The following is a 19,981-nucleotide window of genomic DNA, read 5'->3' on the forward strand; positions in this document are numbered from 1 at the left end:
CCTGATCAAGGCCTGCTGTTAGCCTACCATCGGCAACTACCTTGACAGAGCTTACCAGCTAGTAGCAGGTGCTAGAATCATGCTGCTCATGCTGTAAAGGCATTTGGGCCAAGCTCTAACTCGTACATGTGAGGACAAAGGCCTGGTAGAATTTGCCATGTTTTGTGTTGGTCTCTGGCTGAACACCACAGCTCGTGATGATGACAAAGCCATTTTCTACCACATGTGTGTCAAGTTTGAATCAAAAATGGAAACAGCTCCTGAGAGTTGACCAGCCGTATAAGAAAAATGTCTGGAAAGCAATGTAGCCTTGATGATGGCAGAAGAAATCATGACAGATGGAGTAGAAATCATGGCAGACAGCAGCAGGAGCATCAGTAAGCGGTCTCCATTTACAACCGTATTTAGAACAGTTCAAGTTGCAAGCTCTGAAAAATGTTCTGCAGGTTTAAAGCAACATGATGTAACAATTTTACCTTAAAATAACAGCTTCAGAATCCTTTTGGTGGTACACTGACTTTCAATACGGAGAATGGCGTCTGCCACTGCACGCCTGGTATTGCACTATGCAACTTTGGTAGACAGGGCACGACACCTCTCGCTAGAACTATGTAATGTTTTATGGCACCACCTCACACAACAACTGGAGTGATTATGAGCGGAGACAGAAATTCTGTTGTGCGACATGGACATTCCAAGGTATAACTGAAGGCATGGCTACATGTCATGAGAATAAATGCACTTGAATGTTAGCAATGCCATGTGAGGTGAGAAATGGTAACTGATTATTAAAAAATTGCATTTGTTGCTATGTGACATGCTTTTGACATTGGTTGACAGCAGCCTCAAAGAACTGGCTGGTGTGTGGAATACAGGCTGCCATTGGATTTTGGTGGCTTCAATTTAATCACCTTTCATAAACTGCAAGAACTATGACTGTCCCAGCTAGTCACTTACTAGTTACCTTCTAATTACCTACACTTTGTCTACATAAACCTACTTCTTACAGTATCTAAATGCTATTCAGAAAACTATCTACACACTTGACCTCTATGGTGAACAGGACAGGAGACAAGTAAGGTTGCTGCCAACAGGTTCAAGTAATGTATGTCAACAAACTGCCAATAGTGAAATGACAGTTACCTCCCAGAAATACTTTACCTTAATGTTCTAAAATGCTTATCCAGAGAAATGTTTTAAAAATGACTTGTTAAGTTAAGTAGGACAGATGCCCAATTCTTATGCTCTTTTCCACAAAATTGTCCTTCTCGACTGGGATGGCGGTTATTCCCCAAATGTTAGATCCCTGAAGAAGTTCAGAGAGGTGGAATCAATCTGAATATAATATTATATGCAAGTAATAAGTAATGCATGACAACGACAATAAAAGTCAGAGGTAGGTTACTATTTATTTTTCGTGTTAGCTAACGTTGCTTTCAACAGGTTAAGGAGGACTGCAAACCAATTTTAATTGCAATATCCTCGAGAGGGGTGCAGACACCGGTGCATCGTTACCATCCCCATACTGACTGTCTGGCGGAGGTTTGCCCTCACTATTCCGTAACGTGGGTTCATGAATGAATACACAATGAACTTAGTTGATTGACGGCTCAGTGAGCATGGCAGTTCACCGTCGATTACAGATAGTTTTAATCTGATATTGTTGCGGGTTTCAGATGTGAAACAGACTTAACACTCTTAACACAAATTTTACACCATTTGATAGCCCATCTCCTGCGGAATCCCTTGAAACACCCGGAAGTGAGAAACATTTTTGCTAGGTAACTGCAGATTCGACGCAAATCGCATTTTACTGTCTATGGTCCAGAGCCCTTCGCCTGTTTAGCTAACGTTAGCTAGCAAATCGGAACTTTTCTTGGTTAGTGTGCTTCACTATAAGGAAAATACTATGGAATAAATCGATGGACATGTGCTGTTGTACAGAGGTATTTCTTTATTATGCTTCCCCACCCCAGATCAAGTTGATAGAACATAAGTCGAACATCTGTTTATTGTAGCTATGCTAATCTGTTAACAGTGCCATTAGGCTAAGCTAGGGAGACCGTTAACGTTAGCTGGACGCTGAACTGATTTCATTGTAAATGTCATTAAATACTTTTAGGCAATCATCTTCACAGCATAGGTAAAAACTGCAGCGTGCAAGCTAATTCATCTGCCTGATATTTTGTTGAAGATTGCAATGGGTAACGTTACTCAAGTTACGTTTACAGCTCTCTTCTCTAGTGGTTATATAGCGTGATCTAGCTAGCCCGTAGCACGAGAAAGTTGGGCGAGCCAGGTTTTTCAAGTTGCATAATAATGTTAAATAATGCAATTCAGATTTCATACTTTATTTGTAACTATAAATTCACTTGGTCTTGGTCTCATAGACTTACATTAGCCTAACCTAGCTAGGATTGCAAGAGCTACTGTATTAGCTAAGACAACAATACGTTATCCTGGCTAACGTTAGTTGTGCTCTACTTGGTGCTATTGAAAGTTAATTCTTGTTCATGATTGCCTGCAGCATTTACAGTGCATCGTCGTGAAACATTAGTCGTCGTGTTTTGTCAAACGACCAAACGCTGTCCTGTGTTTAGCCAACTTTCGCTAGCTAGATAGCTAACCTTACAAAATAAACATCTGCCTGTGTTCTGACATAGAGAATGCGCCGCGTTTATGGCGGGTCACACAGTAAACTGCTGTTCATTACACTTCAGCTTTTCAGCTTTGCATTGCTAATAAAACTATGGGGTTGTTTACTTAGGTAAATATGCTGGCCTCCACTTAAATATTAGCCTGTTCATTGCCACAGTTGTCCACTTGCAGAATGGTTGTCTGCCTGTAAAGTTAATTCAACTTGGCAGACAATGATTTGTTGGTAAACAAACCGATCTAGCGGGAGAGTAGATTGTCTTTAGACACCTTTGCCCTCCCGTTCACAGGATTTCATACGCAATCCTCATAGTCAAACTGTATGCCCATGGCAAACAGACTCCAGGGGGATGGAGTTTTACATGCTACTGCTCTACTTGGACAGATTATTGAATGTAATACAACTCCTGTCATTGCACAGCACCCTGCCATTTGTGGGGTCAGCTGAGGAGTATTTCCTTTCAAAGTGTGTCAGTGGGCAGCAAGACTACATGCCAGACGTTCTCTTTGGAGTAGGGAGGGTGTTAGGCTGCAGGATCTCTCATCATTCCAGAGGGCCATAAATAACTGCCTTTGTCGTTGCTGGGTAAGAGGCAGACTCATACTGTAAGGGTTGATCCATGTGCATTTTTATGATCGAATACAATCATCAAGGTTTTAGCCATGAACCAGCTATATGATAACACATTTCACCCAGCTCATTACTTTGGGTATTCAGTCTCTCACTCTTTTACCGAATTACATCAAAGTTGCCCACGCTTGTTTACTTCAGCAGTAATGTTATAGCTATATCCGTGCAAATATTATAGCCCATAGTCATCTGTTCTAATGATGTTAAAGGTGTAGGTCAAAGTCCTTGGCCCATTTATGAATCGTAGCTCATTTCATGTGCATATGCATTTTTTTCTTTATTTAGTCTGTTGCAAGCAGCAATAAGTTCTTCTCCCCTTTTTACGTAACCTCTGGTGATAACAACCTAAACTTGCTCAGACACAACTCTGCAATGGTAAAGGCCAGCCTTTGGCCACGGTGCTGCACTATCAGCAGGCCTGAATTAGCCCACAGTCCAGAATGAACTCTCCTCAGGGATGCCAGACTTGTTGGGCAGTTGGGGGATGGTGAAACCGTAACGGTCATGTCCTAGTCCCACTAATGGAGGTTGCAGTCTCCCATAGAGATACTCTTTTCAAGTTAGCTTCGGCCCCTTGGTAAACATGATGTGAGGCAATGTAATCTTTTGTATGTCTGTTTGTATGTATATATATATCCTATGTCCATGTAGAACAATTATTAATCCCCTTGCTCCCTTGCTTTCTTCTCTGTCCAGATTTGTTTTTACTAAGTATGGAGTGACCTCGAGACATGGCCACCATGGGGAAAGAAAAGAAGTGCATTCTGTGTGAAATAGTTTACAGCTCCAAGCAGGTAAATATAGCCAAATTCAATTTGGTTTTCTTGAACCTGCACCTACCCTAAGAGCAGAGAGGCCTAACATAACCCTCTTATTTTGTCTTTTGTTGTTACTAACATGCTGGAGCTGTTCAGCAACTTTCAGCAATTATAGGCCCCGTTTTTATAGTATTTTTTTGCTTTGGAAGTTTCCTAATTGAGTGGAATGACACTCTAAGGTTCCTAATTGAGGGCTTTAGTGCCACCTTCCGTATCTCCTATAGTATAGGGTACACTGGATCATCCTTTACGAAAGGAAAGGAGATGGTACTACCTAGGGCTGAACGATTTGGGAAAATAATCTAATTGCGATTTTTTTACCAAAATATTGCGATTGCGATTTAATATGCGATTTTTTTTATCCTCTTTTTTTCCCCAACAAAACATAATGAATGATTTTAAATATGACCAACACAATATTAGATACATTTAGTGTAAAATATTCTTTCCCACATTTTACATTTTTATTTAACTGCTCATTACAGAAACAAGAACAAATCGGTGGCTTTGCCACTGTGCATTTAAGTAAATTTAAAAAAGTCATTTTAAGTATAAACACTAGGCATGCACTTTTTAAACACTGTGTGCAAAATGTACCATCTTTTTAAAGACCACGTTTTTTAATCGCGAACGTTGCGGTTAGAAAATTGCGTTCTATCATATCGCGATTAAATCGCAAATGCAATTAATCGTTCAGCCCGAGTACTACCCCACAATTATTTGCAGCAGTATCAACAACCGATCAACGTGACCCACAGCAATACCATCTGCCTTTGCATAATTAGTAGCCTAGTCTAAGTGCAGTTGGATTATCGTAGCGCCACAGTGGTCTTTTCCTACATCTTTATGAATTTTCCTTCACATTTTTCCATCAAAGTGTGATTAGGAAAAGATGACAGAACCAGACTGTCCAACTGTCCAACCTTAGTCTTCAGCAGGTTTTCCTTTTCTCAAAGCATCGTGCCTGTGGAAGGTTAATCACATTTTCCATATTTCCTGCCTTGAAAAGCTCTCCTAAACACACTCTACAAGACACAGCTTGACAACTACGAGTTAACAATATAGCATAAGAATGGTGGTTGAGAGGAGTCTCTATGAGCCTATCTGTCCTTGTTTGTCTCTAGGAAATGGACGAGCACATGAGGAGCATGCTGCATCACAGAGAGCTGGAAAATCTGAGGGGCCGGTGAGTTTTTACAGGATTTGTGAAGGCTAGACACATTAGGCCACTTTTGGATAACAATGTAACACCCTCTCTCCCTTCTGGGTGTACTCAACAAGCTCTATAGTCCACCAATCTCTGGACCATTTAGAAATCCATTGGCATTCATTGATGATCCCAATGAAGACCAGGTAGAGGCAAGGTCATTTGCTGTCATGCGGATGTAATTCATGTTGTCTTTTTTATGGTTGGTCTGTTTTGTCTTGTGCTTTATGGAACTTAGTATGGAAACTATGGAGCACGTGTGCTGGTAGACACGTGCCTCGTTGGTTATTCTGGGGAGAACTAGGGCAGCTGTCTGCTCCAGCTTATATATAGGCACTATACCATTGGAACAACAGGCGAGGGATACTCATGATAACTGGCTATCTCAAATGTCTGTTGGAGAGATCACTGACAAGTATTTGAATGAGTGAAATGTCATGATAAGGTGTGGGTGGGGTGGGGGTGGTGTGTTTTCATGCAGAACTTGTGACACTCTGAAGTCATTTTAAGCAGATTTAATTTTCACCTCCAGGGATATCTGTAAGAGTCAAGGGTAATGTGTAGTTTTTGAGCAGCTGTACCCTCTCTTGTGCAGAGAAGAGAACTTGGCTGTCTGAAACTGTTCTGTGCATATTTCAAACAGAAAAATAATGCTTATAGATGAGACCTTTTGGATTTAATTCCATTCAGTGCATAATTCAATTGTAATATTGCTGTATTTATACCATTTTAAATATGGATTTAGAAGATAACATCAAAAAACAGACACTGCAGAACAGACAATTAAACAGGCAGGGCTTGAAATGGGCTCGATGCCATGACACACTTTTTGGAGAGACACACTGCCCAAATACCGGCATTCCCTCATCACTGCACCAGAGTGGCATTCTAGAGGGGAACTTGAGAAGGGATGGGTTTAGGGGTGTTGGTACAGCTGCAGCAAGCTCAGATTGCAGCTAATGCCGGATTGGCTGCTTGTTCCTAAAGCTCTCTGAAGGAGAGGGAGATGTAGGGGAAAAGGGGAGAGGGAGCAAGTTAGAGAGAGAGAGAGGAAGGCAGACAGCGAGAGAGAGAGTGAAGGAGGGGCAGCTGAAGGAAAAGCAGAGCCAGGGATGAAAGAATAGCAGACGCTGCCCTTCAGCAGCTGTCAGAGCCAGGCGGACAGACACCACCATGACAGCGTGCTAGAGCTCCGGCCTCCGGCTGCCACTGAGAGGCCTGGTCACCACTCCTCTCCGCACTGCCAGGCTAAAAGCGCCACACTCCAGCAACAGCAGTCTTCGCTCAACATCCGGCATGCGCCAGGCATGAAGGCAGCCTTGGCCTGTTTGCATCACCCCGCCACTCCCAAAGAACGCTGCACAAAGCCTTGTTCGATCAAGAAGACCCAGCTTTGTTTTTTCTTTTAAATTTTTTGGGGGGAGTTTTGAATTTTTGCCTTTTTTCAGTTTGAAGTGTGTTTGCCTCCTGATCTCATTGAAGGAAGATATTTTCGTTTGTTTTGTTTTTCATGGAAATTGCCAAGTGTTGGAATCTTCGCTTTGTCTTTTTGAATCTCTCTATTTTTTCTTTGTTACTTTGCAAAACCTTTTGTTTTTGAATTGGCTGTTTGATAAGTCAAGCAAAGTCTAACCATACCTGACCGAGAGAGCCGTGGGAAGCAGCAGATAGACATGCCGGAAGGTTACATTGACCGCCCGATGTCCCCCTCCGTCCCCAGGGACTGTGGCCATGAGTGTCGGGTGTGTGGGGTGAAGGTGAAGGGCCTGACGGACTACGCCGACCACATCTCCAGCCCCGTCCATAAGCAGTGCGTGGAGGCTCACGAGCGGCAGACCAGAGCCAGTGACCAGGAGGAGGAATATTTCGACAAGGAGTTGGTGCAGCTCATAGAGAAACGCAGGGAGCTCATAAGGTACCGTTCAAGTCTGATTCTGTGTCCAGCTGTCGGTTATGATTTATGGCATGCTTTTTTCTTAACTGTTCTGTACTTTTTATATCCATTATTTTGTATTATTTATCATTTTTTATTTTTATCCTTATTTTGTTAAGCAGTAAATACATTAGAAGGCAACATTTGGTATCTGTTCAGAACTGCAGTGTGTTGCCCCCTCTGTACACATGCAAACAAGGAGTTAACAAAACTGCGGCTGATACTGTGCCGTCTTGTGGCTGTGCTGGAAGTTTCCTGCATGCGTCATGGCGCTCGATTCTAAATTAGACCGTGCTGCAAAACAGGGCCGACTCTGGAGTTAGATGTCAGGTGGCAGGAGACTGAGCCCTAAACAGCCTATATTCTATACATATCATCTCACCTTGGCATGAGCACCGGGCTCTATGCACCATATAGTAAAGATTTAAAACATTTGAATTCTTTCAAGAGAAATTATTGTATTTAAGCAAAACATTTTTAGTACGGGTGAATGAATGAAAATACTATTGAAGAAAGAAAAGGAAGCCACCACTTCTCTAAAATATTATGCAATGCAAAATAATTTAATTTGAGGTGGGGCTGTTTGCCACTGAATATCAGGAACAATCCATGTTCCTGATAAAAGCCTCAATAACTGTATCCTCTTGTTTGGTTCCGTGTCTGCATATTTTAAAGCTACACAGTTCCTCATTTAAAGTTATTAAGGATTTACAAGTAAAAGTGAATATTTTTCTGTGCCTTTCATACTGTACCTTTTTATGAAATTTACATGAAGGTTACATTTGGCAGAGAAAGTTGTTCGACATCCTGTGCTTGTAGTGGGGGAGGGTAGTGGGGTTGTGTGATTGTCACAAACAGGAGTTTGGGTGCAGCTGCTGTGTTGTCACATGCCAAAGTCTATCCTTCTCTGATCAGCCCCATGAGGTCAGACTCTCTTGGCGATGGCACATGGTTCACTTTCATTCTTTCTCTTGACACATGGTACTGCAGTATCACGCCTCCCTTCTGCAGTCTTTATAACAAAATATCGCTGCTGGGAAGGCTTTGTTGCAGACAGAGACCAAACTTTATAGGTCTCTGTTCTTATCTCTGGGTGTAGTCACTAACTTGTGACTGTTGTGAATGGTTGTTCTTTTACCCAGGTTACAGGAAACTGCGGCCAGACAGGAGCGTGAGGAAGAAGAACAGAGGAAGCGGCAGCAACAGGAGCGCCGCGGGTCAAAGCCATGGCTTCGTCAGAACAAGGCAACATGGGATTGGAACTTCTCTGAGGTGCCTCCGCCCCCTAGAGGCTGGTGGGGGGACATGTCAAGTTGGCAGAAGGCATGGGGAGGCGGCAACTCAGACAGAGGCGGCTGGCACCACCACCAAAGCAGACATAGCAAAAGTGCAACATGGCATGCAGAAGAGCCACCTAACTTCCAAAACTGGAGCAGAGCGGATTGCTCTGGAGGTACCCTGCCTGGGCAAGCCAGCAGCCATGGTGGCAGGCAGAATGACTACAGGGGAAATCCTGAGTATCTCAGAGGTAAGAACTGGGGTGGTAGGGAGGGAGGCAATAGCAGAGACAAATGGTGGCGACCACCTAAGGAACCTCTACAAGTGGGGCAGCAGCCTGAGTCTTCCAGGGATCTCTCCACCAAATCCCTTAAGTCATTTAAGTCGGCACAGTCTTTAGGAAGAGACAACCCGAAGTATCCCCGGGGGCAGGATGGTCCAAGGAAAGGATACCACAGCAGGGAAGGTTCAAGTGGAGAACTAGATCAGAACAAAGGACCTGGTCCAAAGGCAGACAAGCATTATCGCTGGGCGCCATACCCATCGTCCAAACTTAATGACGTACCACCTTTGGTGGATGGTCAGAGTTCCTCCATGGAGAATGATCCAGGCCGTGGCGGTAGGCACCCAGAGTGGCACCTGCGATCTAGACAGCATCTGCCCTCAGAACATCACAACTTGGACCAAGATTATAGAAAGATAAGGCACCAGAGTTTTCACCAGAACAGTGGCAGCACCACCAGTGAAAGCACCACCAGTGAAAGCCCAACTACCACTTCACCCTGCAGCAATAAGAAGGTTGAAAGGCCAACAGAGCACATGGAGAAAGCACCTCTACCCTACTCCTCCAGGGCTGACCTCAGTCGAACATCCAGTCAGGACTCCGTTCACCTCAGAACAACCAGACACGAAGAGTCAGGAGTCTTAAGTCCCGCTAGTGGAAGCACAGCCTCCGCTACAGAGCAAGAGCGTCTGCTCTCTGACATGCTAAGAAAAGCCAAAGAGACTCTTCTGGACAAGAGACCCTCTGCAGAACCCTGGAGAGAGCAGAGCACTGAGACGGTATTGCACATTCAGGAGCTTGATGAGTGTGTGCCGAGCACCAGGAGTGAAGCCGACCAAGACCAAGGAAAGAGTGCCAACTGTCAGATTGAACTACCTGTCTCTGAAGGGGACTCTGCTGCTGATAGATGCCCACCTGGCAGCAGCTATGCTTCAAGCCAGACCGAATGCATGTCCCTACAGTCTGTGCAAGTTAGTACCTCCACTGCTGACCGAGAGGATGAGGAGGAAGTGAAAGAAGAAGAGGACGAAAGCATGATTGCTACAGCTCAGGCATTGCGTACAGCGGACGAGGGCTTCAGCTCTGATAGTAACACACAGAGAGGGGATGCAAGCACTCAAGCGCCCTGTGATGGCAATGCCACAGTGCCCAGTCTGAGTAAGTTGGCACTGCCTGCTTGCCTCAAGCGGGACCTGAGCCGACACATCACCACTAAAGGGAAGGCCGGTCCTGGGCATGAACCCAATCTGAACATTGCACGGCGAATCCGCAATGTGAGTGGCACACGTAAGAATGAGGCTGAGAAGGACTCCGGTTTGAAGCCCATCCTAAGAGAGCTCATCAGTTCCACAGGGTCACGACGCAATGTCAACTGGGACCAGGTGTACCAGGAGGTCAGCAGGAAGAAACAGGAGAAAGGCAAAGGTTTACCCAGGTACATTTGAGGGTTTGAGGTGTTTTGGGAGTATAGAGAAATATAAAGATTGGTAAATCTTTAATTAAATACACAAAATCAAAAACACCATTCGCAAGGTTTATTTGTATCTTATAATAAACTGTAGACCAGTCACAGAAAGGTTGTTTCCTGTTTTCTCCATTTAAAGTCGATGAGGGGGTTTATCCATATGTCAAAAAACGGTAAACGGGGAACACTAAGCCTTACTTGTCTGTTATATTTCCGTGCAACATTTATTGTCTTGTGAAGACTCAACTGTCACTTGCTTTGACTGTTCAGGTTTGGCATCGAGATGGTGTCTAATGAACAGGAGAATGCTGCTCAAATGGAGGGAGAAGAGCCCCTTTGTGAAGGATACCATTGGGAATCCCTGTTGGGCAGCAGCCTGGCTCCCCTTCCATCCCGCAAGCGCAGCTTATCAGAGAGCAGCCTTGCCCCCGATCGCACCTCCGCCAGCCTGTCACTGTTCTCCACACCCAGCAATGTTAGAGATGCCAGACCGAGCTTCAGCCAGTCTGACCCGGGACCCAAAGAAATCCCAGGACAGAACCTCACGGAGCTTCTTCCGGGGCCGACCCAAGCCGCAAAGGACGCCAGGGCCCAGGCTCCCGAGTCTGTGGAGGGAGACAGCAGCTGCATGTCGGGAACGGAGCTGAATGAGTGTCACAGTGGAGGGAAAAAGAGAAGAGCAGCAGGGGTAAGTTGAATTGTTTCTACAGTGCTCTCAATAGTTGTTGCTAGTTAATGGCAGGTTTTACACCATGTTTACTCTCTTCTTCTGGCAGGAGGTTCCCACTGTGGAAATGGCATGTGCCGAGAGAAAGAATAAGAGAAGAAAACTCAAGGGCAAGAAAGGTACGTCGCTAGTGTCATTTCATGCACTCAATGTGTGAGTTCATTATACTTGAAATATTGCTCCATTAAATGGTGCATTGCTTTTGTAGCAAACTTGACACTGGAGCTATGCAACCTTTGATTTGAAAGCGCTGTGCCACTATGTTGAGTCTTCCAAGTCTTCTACATCCTATTTTTCACAATCTATTCATGTCTCTGTAGAGCGTTCTCATGTGGACCAGTTATTGGCTGTTTCCCTGAGAGAAGAAGAGTTGAACGGGGCTCTGCAGGGAGTGGACCAAAATCTGATCCAAGCTCGTGCTGCCCTTCAGGCTGCATACATGGAGGTCCAGCGCCTCCTGGTGGTCAAACAGCAGGTATGCTTCTCCTACCTCAGGCTCCATGTGCAATTTCTCAGGGAAATACCTGCTGTATCTGAAGATTCCAGTGCAAGTTATAGTCTCATCTGTAAAGTCGTTAAGGATGCTCTGCCTCAATGCTGTATTGACATTTTCAGGTTACAATGGAGATGAGCACACTGAGAACACGCCGCATTGATATTCTCAAAGGAATGCAAGGTAAACTGCATATGAACATGATGTATTCTCATGAAATTTACATTTACATTTAGTAATTTAGCAGACGCTTTTATCCAAAGCGACTTACATATGTGCGACTTACAATGTATACACATTTTACATTTACACTGATGGCACACTGCACATCAGGAGCAATTAGGGGTTCAGTGTCTTGCTCAAGGACGCTTCGACAGGGAATCGAACTAGCAACCTTCTGATTACTAAACGACTTCTCTACCACTGTACCACTGTCGCCCCATGCAAAATTCTTTAGGACATGGTGGTATGTAACAAAATACTTTGTTTTTTGTAGATGACTTGCAGCACACAAGTTTTCCCAGAAGATCGAGCGTTGAAGAGATCCCTGGAAAGGTGCCAACAGCAGCCATCTCCATGGCAGTAGCTGCTTCCTCTCCATTCTCCCCCTTGCCTGAAACTCCTGCCTTTAACCAGGGCCAGCCTGTGTGCCAGAACCATGCTGCTGCTCCTCTCTCGCCCCTCTCCCCTGCCCAGCCCACTCCAACCACCACCACCCAGACCTTAGTCATCAAGCTGGAGCCCCTCTCCCCCTGCACCGTCCCTGAAGTGATGGAGTCAGCCCAGAGCCCTGTACCAAAGCTCCATAGCACCACGCCAGAGATCCCCGCCTTCACTGCACCGCTCTCAGGTATTACCTACTCTGCCTTCACAATGTTTGGTCTTGGTGTTGAATAATATTTCCATGTAAGAACCAAAATGAAATACACTTCTTAAAAGCACATTGTGCTGAAGTACCGTACAAGTAGAGCCCCGTGACGTGATGATAGTGTAACACCGTGTGTTCTCTTATTTTCTTATTTGTTGTTGTAGGATTATTTTTGCACCCATCATTACTTCTTAATTTATGTATAGACAGTCTCAGAACATATTTAAATAGGACGCTTCTAAAACTTGCACGGTGATTGAACGTGCCTCAAGCTCAAGCCTCAAGTTTTTTTCTATCCCTAATTAGGTCTGGACCTTCAGTGTACATCAGTCGAGATGGTGGAGCTTCGTCGGTCAAGCGCGGACCTCAGCGCTGCCCTGTCCAGCTGTGCCCCCATGCTTCAGAGCTCTACCGCATCCAGCCGCAGGAGCTCCCGCGCCCTGGATGCCACCCTGCCACAGCCGCTGCTGGCCGAAGGCTCCGGCCTCTGCCCTCCGACTCAGCTAGAGCAGGCCAAGGCCGTGAAGAAGGTGCGCAAGTTGAAGAAGAAGCGCATGCTTCGCCAGGCTCAGGGCACCAGCCCACCGATGGAAAACAGTGACTCGGAGTCAGAGCGCGAGTTGCCGGCGTCCAGGACACTCATGCGCAAACTGAGGCCCAGGCGGCGAGCCAGCGGCTCCCACGTCAGCACCTCCACTTCACCCTCCATAGACAAGCAGCAGCAGCAGCAGCAGGAGGAGGAGAACAACGGCAACCATGACAGTGGGGTCAAAGGGGAGTCTGCCGAGGGTCTCGCCACGGCGAGGAGTTCTCCACCTACCCTCACGCAGTTGAAGCTGCATGCCTCCGACTCCTCAGAGCTTGAGATGGTGGAGCTGCATCAAGCAGCAGCAGCAGCAGCAGCAGCAGCAGCGGTCGACGAGGTGATCAGCATCGACATATCAGACCAAGAGGATGTGAAGATGGAGGTGGGGGCAGCCAAGGCCACCTCTCTTGCCAACACGTGCTGCCAAGTCCCAGCCATGCCTGAAGTTCGCACCAAAGAAGAGCTGCCAAAGGTGGCCTGCAATGAGGTGACCTCCACCAGTGAGATGCCAAAAGCCAGCGCCGCCGTCAAGACTGACGAGTAAGGATCACTGCCATAGGTTGAGTTTAGTGTGCAAATGTTGTCATTGGGAAAAGACGTCATGCTGCCATGAGAACTGTAATGTAATCTCCGCATGAGAACTTGAGTCGCCTGAACTTGTTAGCCTGAGAATGCCTTTCATTTTGGAATGTTGATGAGGAGGGACGGGGTGCTGGTCATGTGCTTGTACTTTGAACTTTTATGTGGGGTCATTTTACAGACAGTTATAGAATAGGAATGCAGACTGGAAGATGAAGAAGTTTGCAAATGCAGATTATTCTTGACATTCTTTTAATGTTCTTGGTTCCAGAAAATATTCGACTGTCTTGGCTGGGAGGCTGCGCAAAAGTTCAGCAGGTAGGTCTCATCAGGAAGTTAACACTTCTGATTCTCATCTCTACTAAACCCAGGCGATGATTGAACAAGTAACAGAATCATATTATGCTTTGAATAGACCCTGGATGACTTTAAAGGGCAAGGTATTCTTAGAGCTGAGATATGACCTAATACGCAGAATTTGAAAGCAGTTCATTAGGGTGGACAGTGTGTCAGGAAGATCCTGATGAATGAAACATTTAACTCCTCTCCATAGACACTACACATATGTCTGTATATGGACGAGCAAAGACAAAGTGACATGGCAGCTAAGGAAAGGGCACAACCATTGGATGGGAATGTCAGCAGCCGTCGTTGTATGGTCATGTGTGTGGGGTGTGCATGAACCCTTATACGTGTGTTTTGAATGTGCTCTCAGCAGGTGTGTGTGAAGCGGGGGAGGAGCAGAAAGCGGAGCCGACGGAGGGCATGTTCGAGGGCCACCAGGAGGCGGTGCATGACATGCAGATCCACGAGGGGCTGCTGTACACCTGCTCTGGGGACCGAACCATACGAGCCTTCTGTCTCAGCGTGAGTTACATTTACATTTAGTCATTTAGCAGACGCTTTTATCCAAAGCGACGTACAAGGAAATTGCATTTATACATCAGGAGCAGTTAGGGGTTCAGTGTCTTGCTCAAGGACACTTACACACTTGGTAAGGAGGAGTGGGGAATCGAACTAGCAATGACTCCTCTACTTCCTGTACCACTGTTCCAACATCCTGTTTGATTCCTATCAGGCAGTTCACTTTTCTCGCCTTCCCCCTCACACTGCCATGTTAGTTTGTGTGAGCCCATACAGGTACCAGTGGAGGGACCAGTGCCAACACAAGCCCCTATGAAGTTGGTATCGTGTCAGAGAAAATGTTAACATTCACGGCGGTTTCTCTTGTAATTGTGAATTGTCTCCGGCAGACTCGTCAGTGCGTGAGCGTGTTTGAAGGTCACAGCTCCAAGGTGAACTGCATCTTGTTGTCGTCGGGGCCTGGTCTGGCCCCACGTCTGTACTCTGGCTCCAGTGATCAGACTGTCCGCTGTTACAGCCTCAGGGTAAGGCACCCTCCTGCACAGTCTGCTGCCAGACATTTCCCTATTTTATTCATTTTTTATTTTATGTTGTGCATTAAAATTTTTACATTTTGTGAATCACAACACATTTGAATGTAATACATAATAGATAGGCTAATAGAACATCATATGAAGTTACTCACTACATCAGTTTGATGAGTACTTTTACATCTACTAATTATTATTATTATTATTATTATTATTATTATTATTATTATGAAGTAACAGTACTTTTACTTGAGTACAGCTTTTGCTTACTCACCCCACCTCTGGTTATAGTAGAGTCATTAAGCATTTCTTCCTCCACTGTCTCGTCTGCTGTCCTCATCTAACTGCTTATGTGTTCTATTCTGTTGCAGACGGGTGAATGTGTGGAGCAGCTCTCTCTGCCAGACCGGGTGCTCTGCCTGCACAGCCGCTGGAAGGTGCTGTTTGTAGGCCTGGCCAATGGATCAGTGATGACCTTCAGCCTCAAGGTCAGAGCACAGTTCATCTCTGTTTAGAAGAAGTAAAAAAACTTGGATGGTGGGTAACTAGGTGTTGGTGACTTCCTGTCTCGTCTCTTCCAACAGACCAATCGGCAGCTGGAAGTGTTTGACTGTCACGGGCCCCGGGCAGTAAGTTGCCTGGCGACAGCACAGGAGGGCGCGCGGCGTATTCTGCTGGTGGGTTCCTACGACAGCACCATCAGTGTCAGGGACGCCAAGAACGGACTGCTGCTCCGCACACTGGAGGGACACTCCAAGACTGTGCTCTGCATGAAGGTGAGGGATGTGTGTGTGTGTATTGGATGGTGGTGAAGTTTGTGTTTGTGTCATTATTATTATTATTGTTATTATTATTGTGCCAAATCTGATCTGTCCAAATGTCTCCATCAGGTTGTGAATGATCTGGTCTTCAGTGGTTCCAGTGACCAGTCTGTCCATGCGCACAATATCCATGTATGTTTACCATTCTTTCATGCAACATTTGATGTGCTCACTACATGAGATCAAATGAAAGTCCATCACTGTAATTTTGATATTATCCACTCTGTATGTATGCATTTTGAGGTCTTATTCTTTACTTAAGAACTTTATGGTGTGGGATATTTCTAGCGAAAGCCCATCATCACGTCTTCTCTGATCGGTGTGTTCAGACAGGAGAGCTGGTGCGCATCTATAAGGGCCACAGCCATGCGGTCACTGTGGTGGCCATCCTGGGGAAAGTAATGGTGACTGCCTGCTTGGATAAGTTGGTGCGGGTCTATGAGCTTCAGGTGAGTCTCTCTGGGAATCAGATTATTTTATTAAAACAGATAGTTGGACCCTTGCCGTGTTTAGTGTTCAGCTTTATCCAGGCGTATACAGTGCCTGCAGACCTACTGGTAGGGGACTATCCACTGTTTGTCGTCTTACACTTCCTCTGCTGTTCTGCAGTCTCATGATCGGCTGCAAGTGTATGGTGGACACTCGGACATGACGATGTGTATGGTCATACACAAAAGTATGGTGAGTCCATGGCAGACAAAATGTGTTACACTTCCTTATTTCTCTTATCAGTGTTTTTTGTTTAAAAAAAAAAAAATAGTTAATAGTCTTGTTAATAGCACTGGTTGGATTGTGACTCATTTCCTCTGTGCTTTAGATCTACACAGGTTGTTATGATGGGGCTGTGCGAGCTGTGAAGCTCAACCTGATCCAAAATTACCGCTGCTTGGTAAGACTGATGAGAGTGTATTTTCTAACTTTGTTTATGCACAAGTCCGTGTGTCATCATTTCATGAAATACCTTAGAGCAATGCCTTCAACTTGTCAGTGTTGCAGTGACAGCCATCGATCTCCCTGCTGAGGTACTGTTCGTGTGTGTGTGTGTGTGTGTGTGTGTGTGTGTGTGTGTGTGTGCAGTGGCACGGCTGCTCTCTGATCTTTGGTGTGATGGAGCACCTTCAGCAGCACCTGCTCCAGGACCACGCCACGCCTAACCTGCAGACACTCAAGTGCCGCTGGAAGAACTGTGACTGCTTCTTCAGTGCCCGCAATGGCTCTAAGCAGGTATGACAACAGAGGCCCACAGCCAACTTTAACATCCATTATCTATAGCAGGGGTTCTCAACCTTTTCTACTCCAAGGCTCACCTATTCGTATTTGTAACAGGGTGCGGCCCAACAGACACCCCGCTTATTTTAGCTCATCTATATTCCATTCTAATTAATAAGCGATTGTTATGTGTCACAAAGAGCACCATCAGCAGCTGCTACAGGTGGAAGCCTAAAAATTAATACAAGAAAAATCTAACTCTGGATATTGCAATATCAACATTGTATTGTGCACCAGAAAACAACATAAAACCACACAGAGCATTTTCAGTCAAAAGGGATTTATTATCCAAAAGAGTTGGACAAAAGGAATTTATTTGCAGTAGGCCGAGGCCTATTTTGCACAGCGAACAAACAAACAAGTAAATAAAACCAAAATAGGGCCCAGTGGTTGAGAAACACTGATCTATAGCACAGGAACTTCTCTGCCCAGTGGTTGAGAAACACTGATCTATAGCACAGGAACTTCTCTGCCCATACATGTGTGGTAGTGTCTGGGGGGATGCACCTTAAATTATACAAACTATTATAATAGTATTTGTTTTACTGTGACTGCAAATTCAGAATACAGTATGATAAATCAATAGTTTTGTTTTTGATTATACAACCAGTATATTTCTGCTGTGTAGTGTAGGTGAACTGAGGGCTGATTTGTGTTTTGCCCTTTTTTTTTCTCCCATGTAGGGTCTTGAGAAGCACATGCAGAAGCATGCAGAGGACGACAGCAAAATGGAACCTTGAGGGGCCAAAATTGAGGTCCAGCAGGAGGGGGGTTAACAGCCGCCTCCCTCCCCCATAGCCTCATGTTACTTTTCCCATATTGGGAAGATCCCATAGCAAGCTCGATACTGGAGCTCTTGCTCCTCCATCTTGTATTTCTGTCACCAGACACCAACAGTCTCCACTGAGAGGGGGGGATTCAGACAGACCATGACAGTGCCAGGCTCAACTATTGAGACTTCTCTGGATAATCCAGCTGGGGACCTCCTGGTGGGCACATTTTGTCTTGTGGGGGAAAAAAATTGTTTTGAAATAATAGCAGAGAAGTGCTTTTTTCAAAGGCATGAAGTCTTGCCTTCTCAGTGGAGGAGTTTGTGTTTTGGTTGATCAGTTTTAGAGACTCTCATGTCACATATCTTCCATGTCTGTCTCTAATGTCCTCCTATACCGTATACTCTCTGTGGGAGAAAGGCCAGAGCCTGCACACCTTCTATTGCCATAGCAACTCTCTGACCATTTCTCCTGAAAAGGGATGTTGTGAATCAGTTTCTGGACAGTATGTCTGATCTTTTCCTACATATGTTGATTCTAATCTGATCTTACATGATTATGTGCATATGAAAGATCAAAAGAATAACTGACCAAAATAAGAAGAAACAATGACTATAAAAGATGATGACTTTATTGAATGAAACTTAGGACCTGGTTGAAGAGTTTGCTCTCCCAGCTGCACACACACACTTTAACATTTTATTTGTTTTTTGTTTTTTTCCGTGTGCTATTCCATTCTTAAACAATGCATATGGCATGGGTTTAGGGATATATTTTTAGTTGGAGTATTGTGAGTTGTCAAAGCATGGTACTTGTGTATGTTGTTGAGCAACTATGTTGTGACTTTATCCAGGGTCAGTGGTACCTCTTGGAGAGAATATACAAAATCCCAAGGTGCTTTGAGAATGTTTTTGGTTTTGGCCCCCCCTCCCCTAATTTTCAAGTGGTCTTTTTCAAATACAGTAGAATACTGTATGGTGGTGTTGACAATTTTAGGCATTTAAATTTGAGTTTATTTTTCTAACTAAAACTTTGTCACCTAAAGATTTTTTAATAGGTTTAGTTTCTCGGCCGGTTGAGTGCTTCTAAGTTGAGAGAAGTGGTAGTGTTCACCGAGAAGCAAACTGGTAGGGGACTGTGGTGTGCACTGTGTAGTGATTTCAGTCTGTGGATTTATCTCTGAAGGACTTGAGTTTGCAGTGAGGGTGTCCAGTGAACGGGCATTTTTTGCTTATCCAGGTGTGAACCGTGTGTGTGTGTGAACCGTGTGTGTGTGTGTGTGAATGTGTTTGAGCCTAAGAACCACATTTAACTTGTGGTGATGTTTCATGGCTTTCTGTTTGTATCAGTGGAATGGGAGGTATTTTTAAACTGTTATTCCTACATATTTGGGGTAATTGTTTTTGTATGTGGTCTGAATTTTACAGTTTTGTTTTTTTGTTTTTTATTTTGGTGTTGGTGTTGACAAGAAGTGTGGGACGATACCATTTGGCTCTGTGCCAGCAGGAAGGTGTTTCTAGTTGTGTAGTGTTTGTGACGGAGGTTGTCAGTGGAGGTGATTCAAAAGGGAAGTGGTTGGAAGTACAAAGTACCATGATCCTCTCCCATGCCATACCTCAACCCGAGAACTAACACACACACACACACAAACGATGGCTTTCAAATTTGCCACCACACACAAGGGTGGACTCTACTGCCACCATGAGTAGCTGTAATTGGATGCAGTCTCATGTTTAGTCATTTTTCATGTGACTTTAAGGGAGCTATTTTACAGCTTTTAAAACACCCAGTGATCCTTTCTAGCACATTCTTAATTGTTTGTCACAGAGTTTGATACCATGTCTTGCAACTATTTTTTTCTATATTATACCCAGTGACCCCAACAGTCACCTTGATTACTGGAGGTCTTTTCTGGGGAGTTTTTTCTGGTGTGTAGCGCTGGGCTGAGCATTCACTTTTTCTCTGAACAAGTCCTCCTGAGTTTCTTCTTTGACGGAATTTTGTTCATTAAAATGCTGTGAACTTATAACATGTTTTTGTAAGAACTTATTTGTTGAGAGATTAAAAAAAAAAAAAAAAAAAAAAGACTGGAATAAAAGAGATGTTCACGGTTTGTTACATTTTTTTTGCCATGTTGAATACATACAATGTTTTCCACTGACTGAAATGAGGATTCCAGTGACGACCCTTAGAGCAGTGTGTTT

General features: G+C 44.8%; 1 protein-coding gene across 4 annotated transcripts; it reads left to right on the forward strand.

The window, feature by feature from the left end:
* Nucleotides 1–1,591: 1,591 nt before the first annotated feature.
* znf106a (zinc finger protein 106a) lies at nt 1,592–19,803 on the forward strand. 4 transcript variants are annotated; one of them, XM_031579713.2, is made up of 22 exons: nt 1,592–1,781; nt 3,983–4,080; nt 5,229–5,290; nt 7,032–7,226; nt 8,387–10,240; nt 10,541–10,958; nt 11,047–11,116; nt 11,318–11,472; nt 11,613–11,673; nt 11,987–12,340; nt 12,665–13,484; nt 13,795–13,841; nt 14,239–14,390; nt 14,777–14,911; nt 15,289–15,405; nt 15,502–15,693; nt 15,808–15,870; nt 16,068–16,187; nt 16,348–16,419; nt 16,556–16,627; nt 16,816–16,962; nt 17,691–19,803. In XM_031579713.2, the coding sequence occupies exons 2-22, from the start codon at nt 4,018–4,020 to the stop codon at nt 17,745–17,747; spliced, it is 5,226 nt and encodes a 1,741-aa protein (XP_031435573.1). In that variant the 5' UTR covers nt 1,592–1,781; nt 3,983–4,017; the 3' UTR covers nt 17,748–19,803. The 4 variants fall into 4 exon arrangements, with proteins under 4 accessions (XP_031435573.1, XP_012681704.2, XP_031435574.1 ...); XM_012826250.3 differs by lacking the exon at nt 1,592–1,781 and adding an exon at nt 1,794–1,946; XM_031579714.2 differs by lacking the exon at nt 1,592–1,781 and adding an exon at nt 1,794–1,946 and having other exon boundaries at nt 14,242–14,390.
* Nucleotides 19,804–19,981: the final 178 nt, after the last annotated feature.

The sequence above is a fragment of the Clupea harengus genome, chromosome 14, assembly GCF_900700415.2.
Source record: "Clupea harengus chromosome 14, Ch_v2.0.2, whole genome shotgun sequence".
Taxonomy (NCBI): Eukaryota; Metazoa; Chordata; class Actinopteri; order Clupeiformes; family Clupeidae; genus Clupea; species Clupea harengus.

Coding starts and splice junctions, on each gene's coding strand:
- znf106a (XM_031579713.2), top strand. CDS start 4,018: ATGGCCACCATGGGGAAAGAAAAGAAGTGCATTCTGTGTGAAATAGTT. Junction 13,485..13,794: donor GCCGCCGTCAAGACTGACGA/GTAAGGATCACT, acceptor TCTTGGTTCCAG/AAAATATTCGACTGTCTTGG. Junction 13,842..14,238: donor GCTGCGCAAAAGTTCAGCAG/GTAGGTCTCATC, acceptor ATGTGCTCTCAG/CAGGTGTGTGTGAAGCGGGG.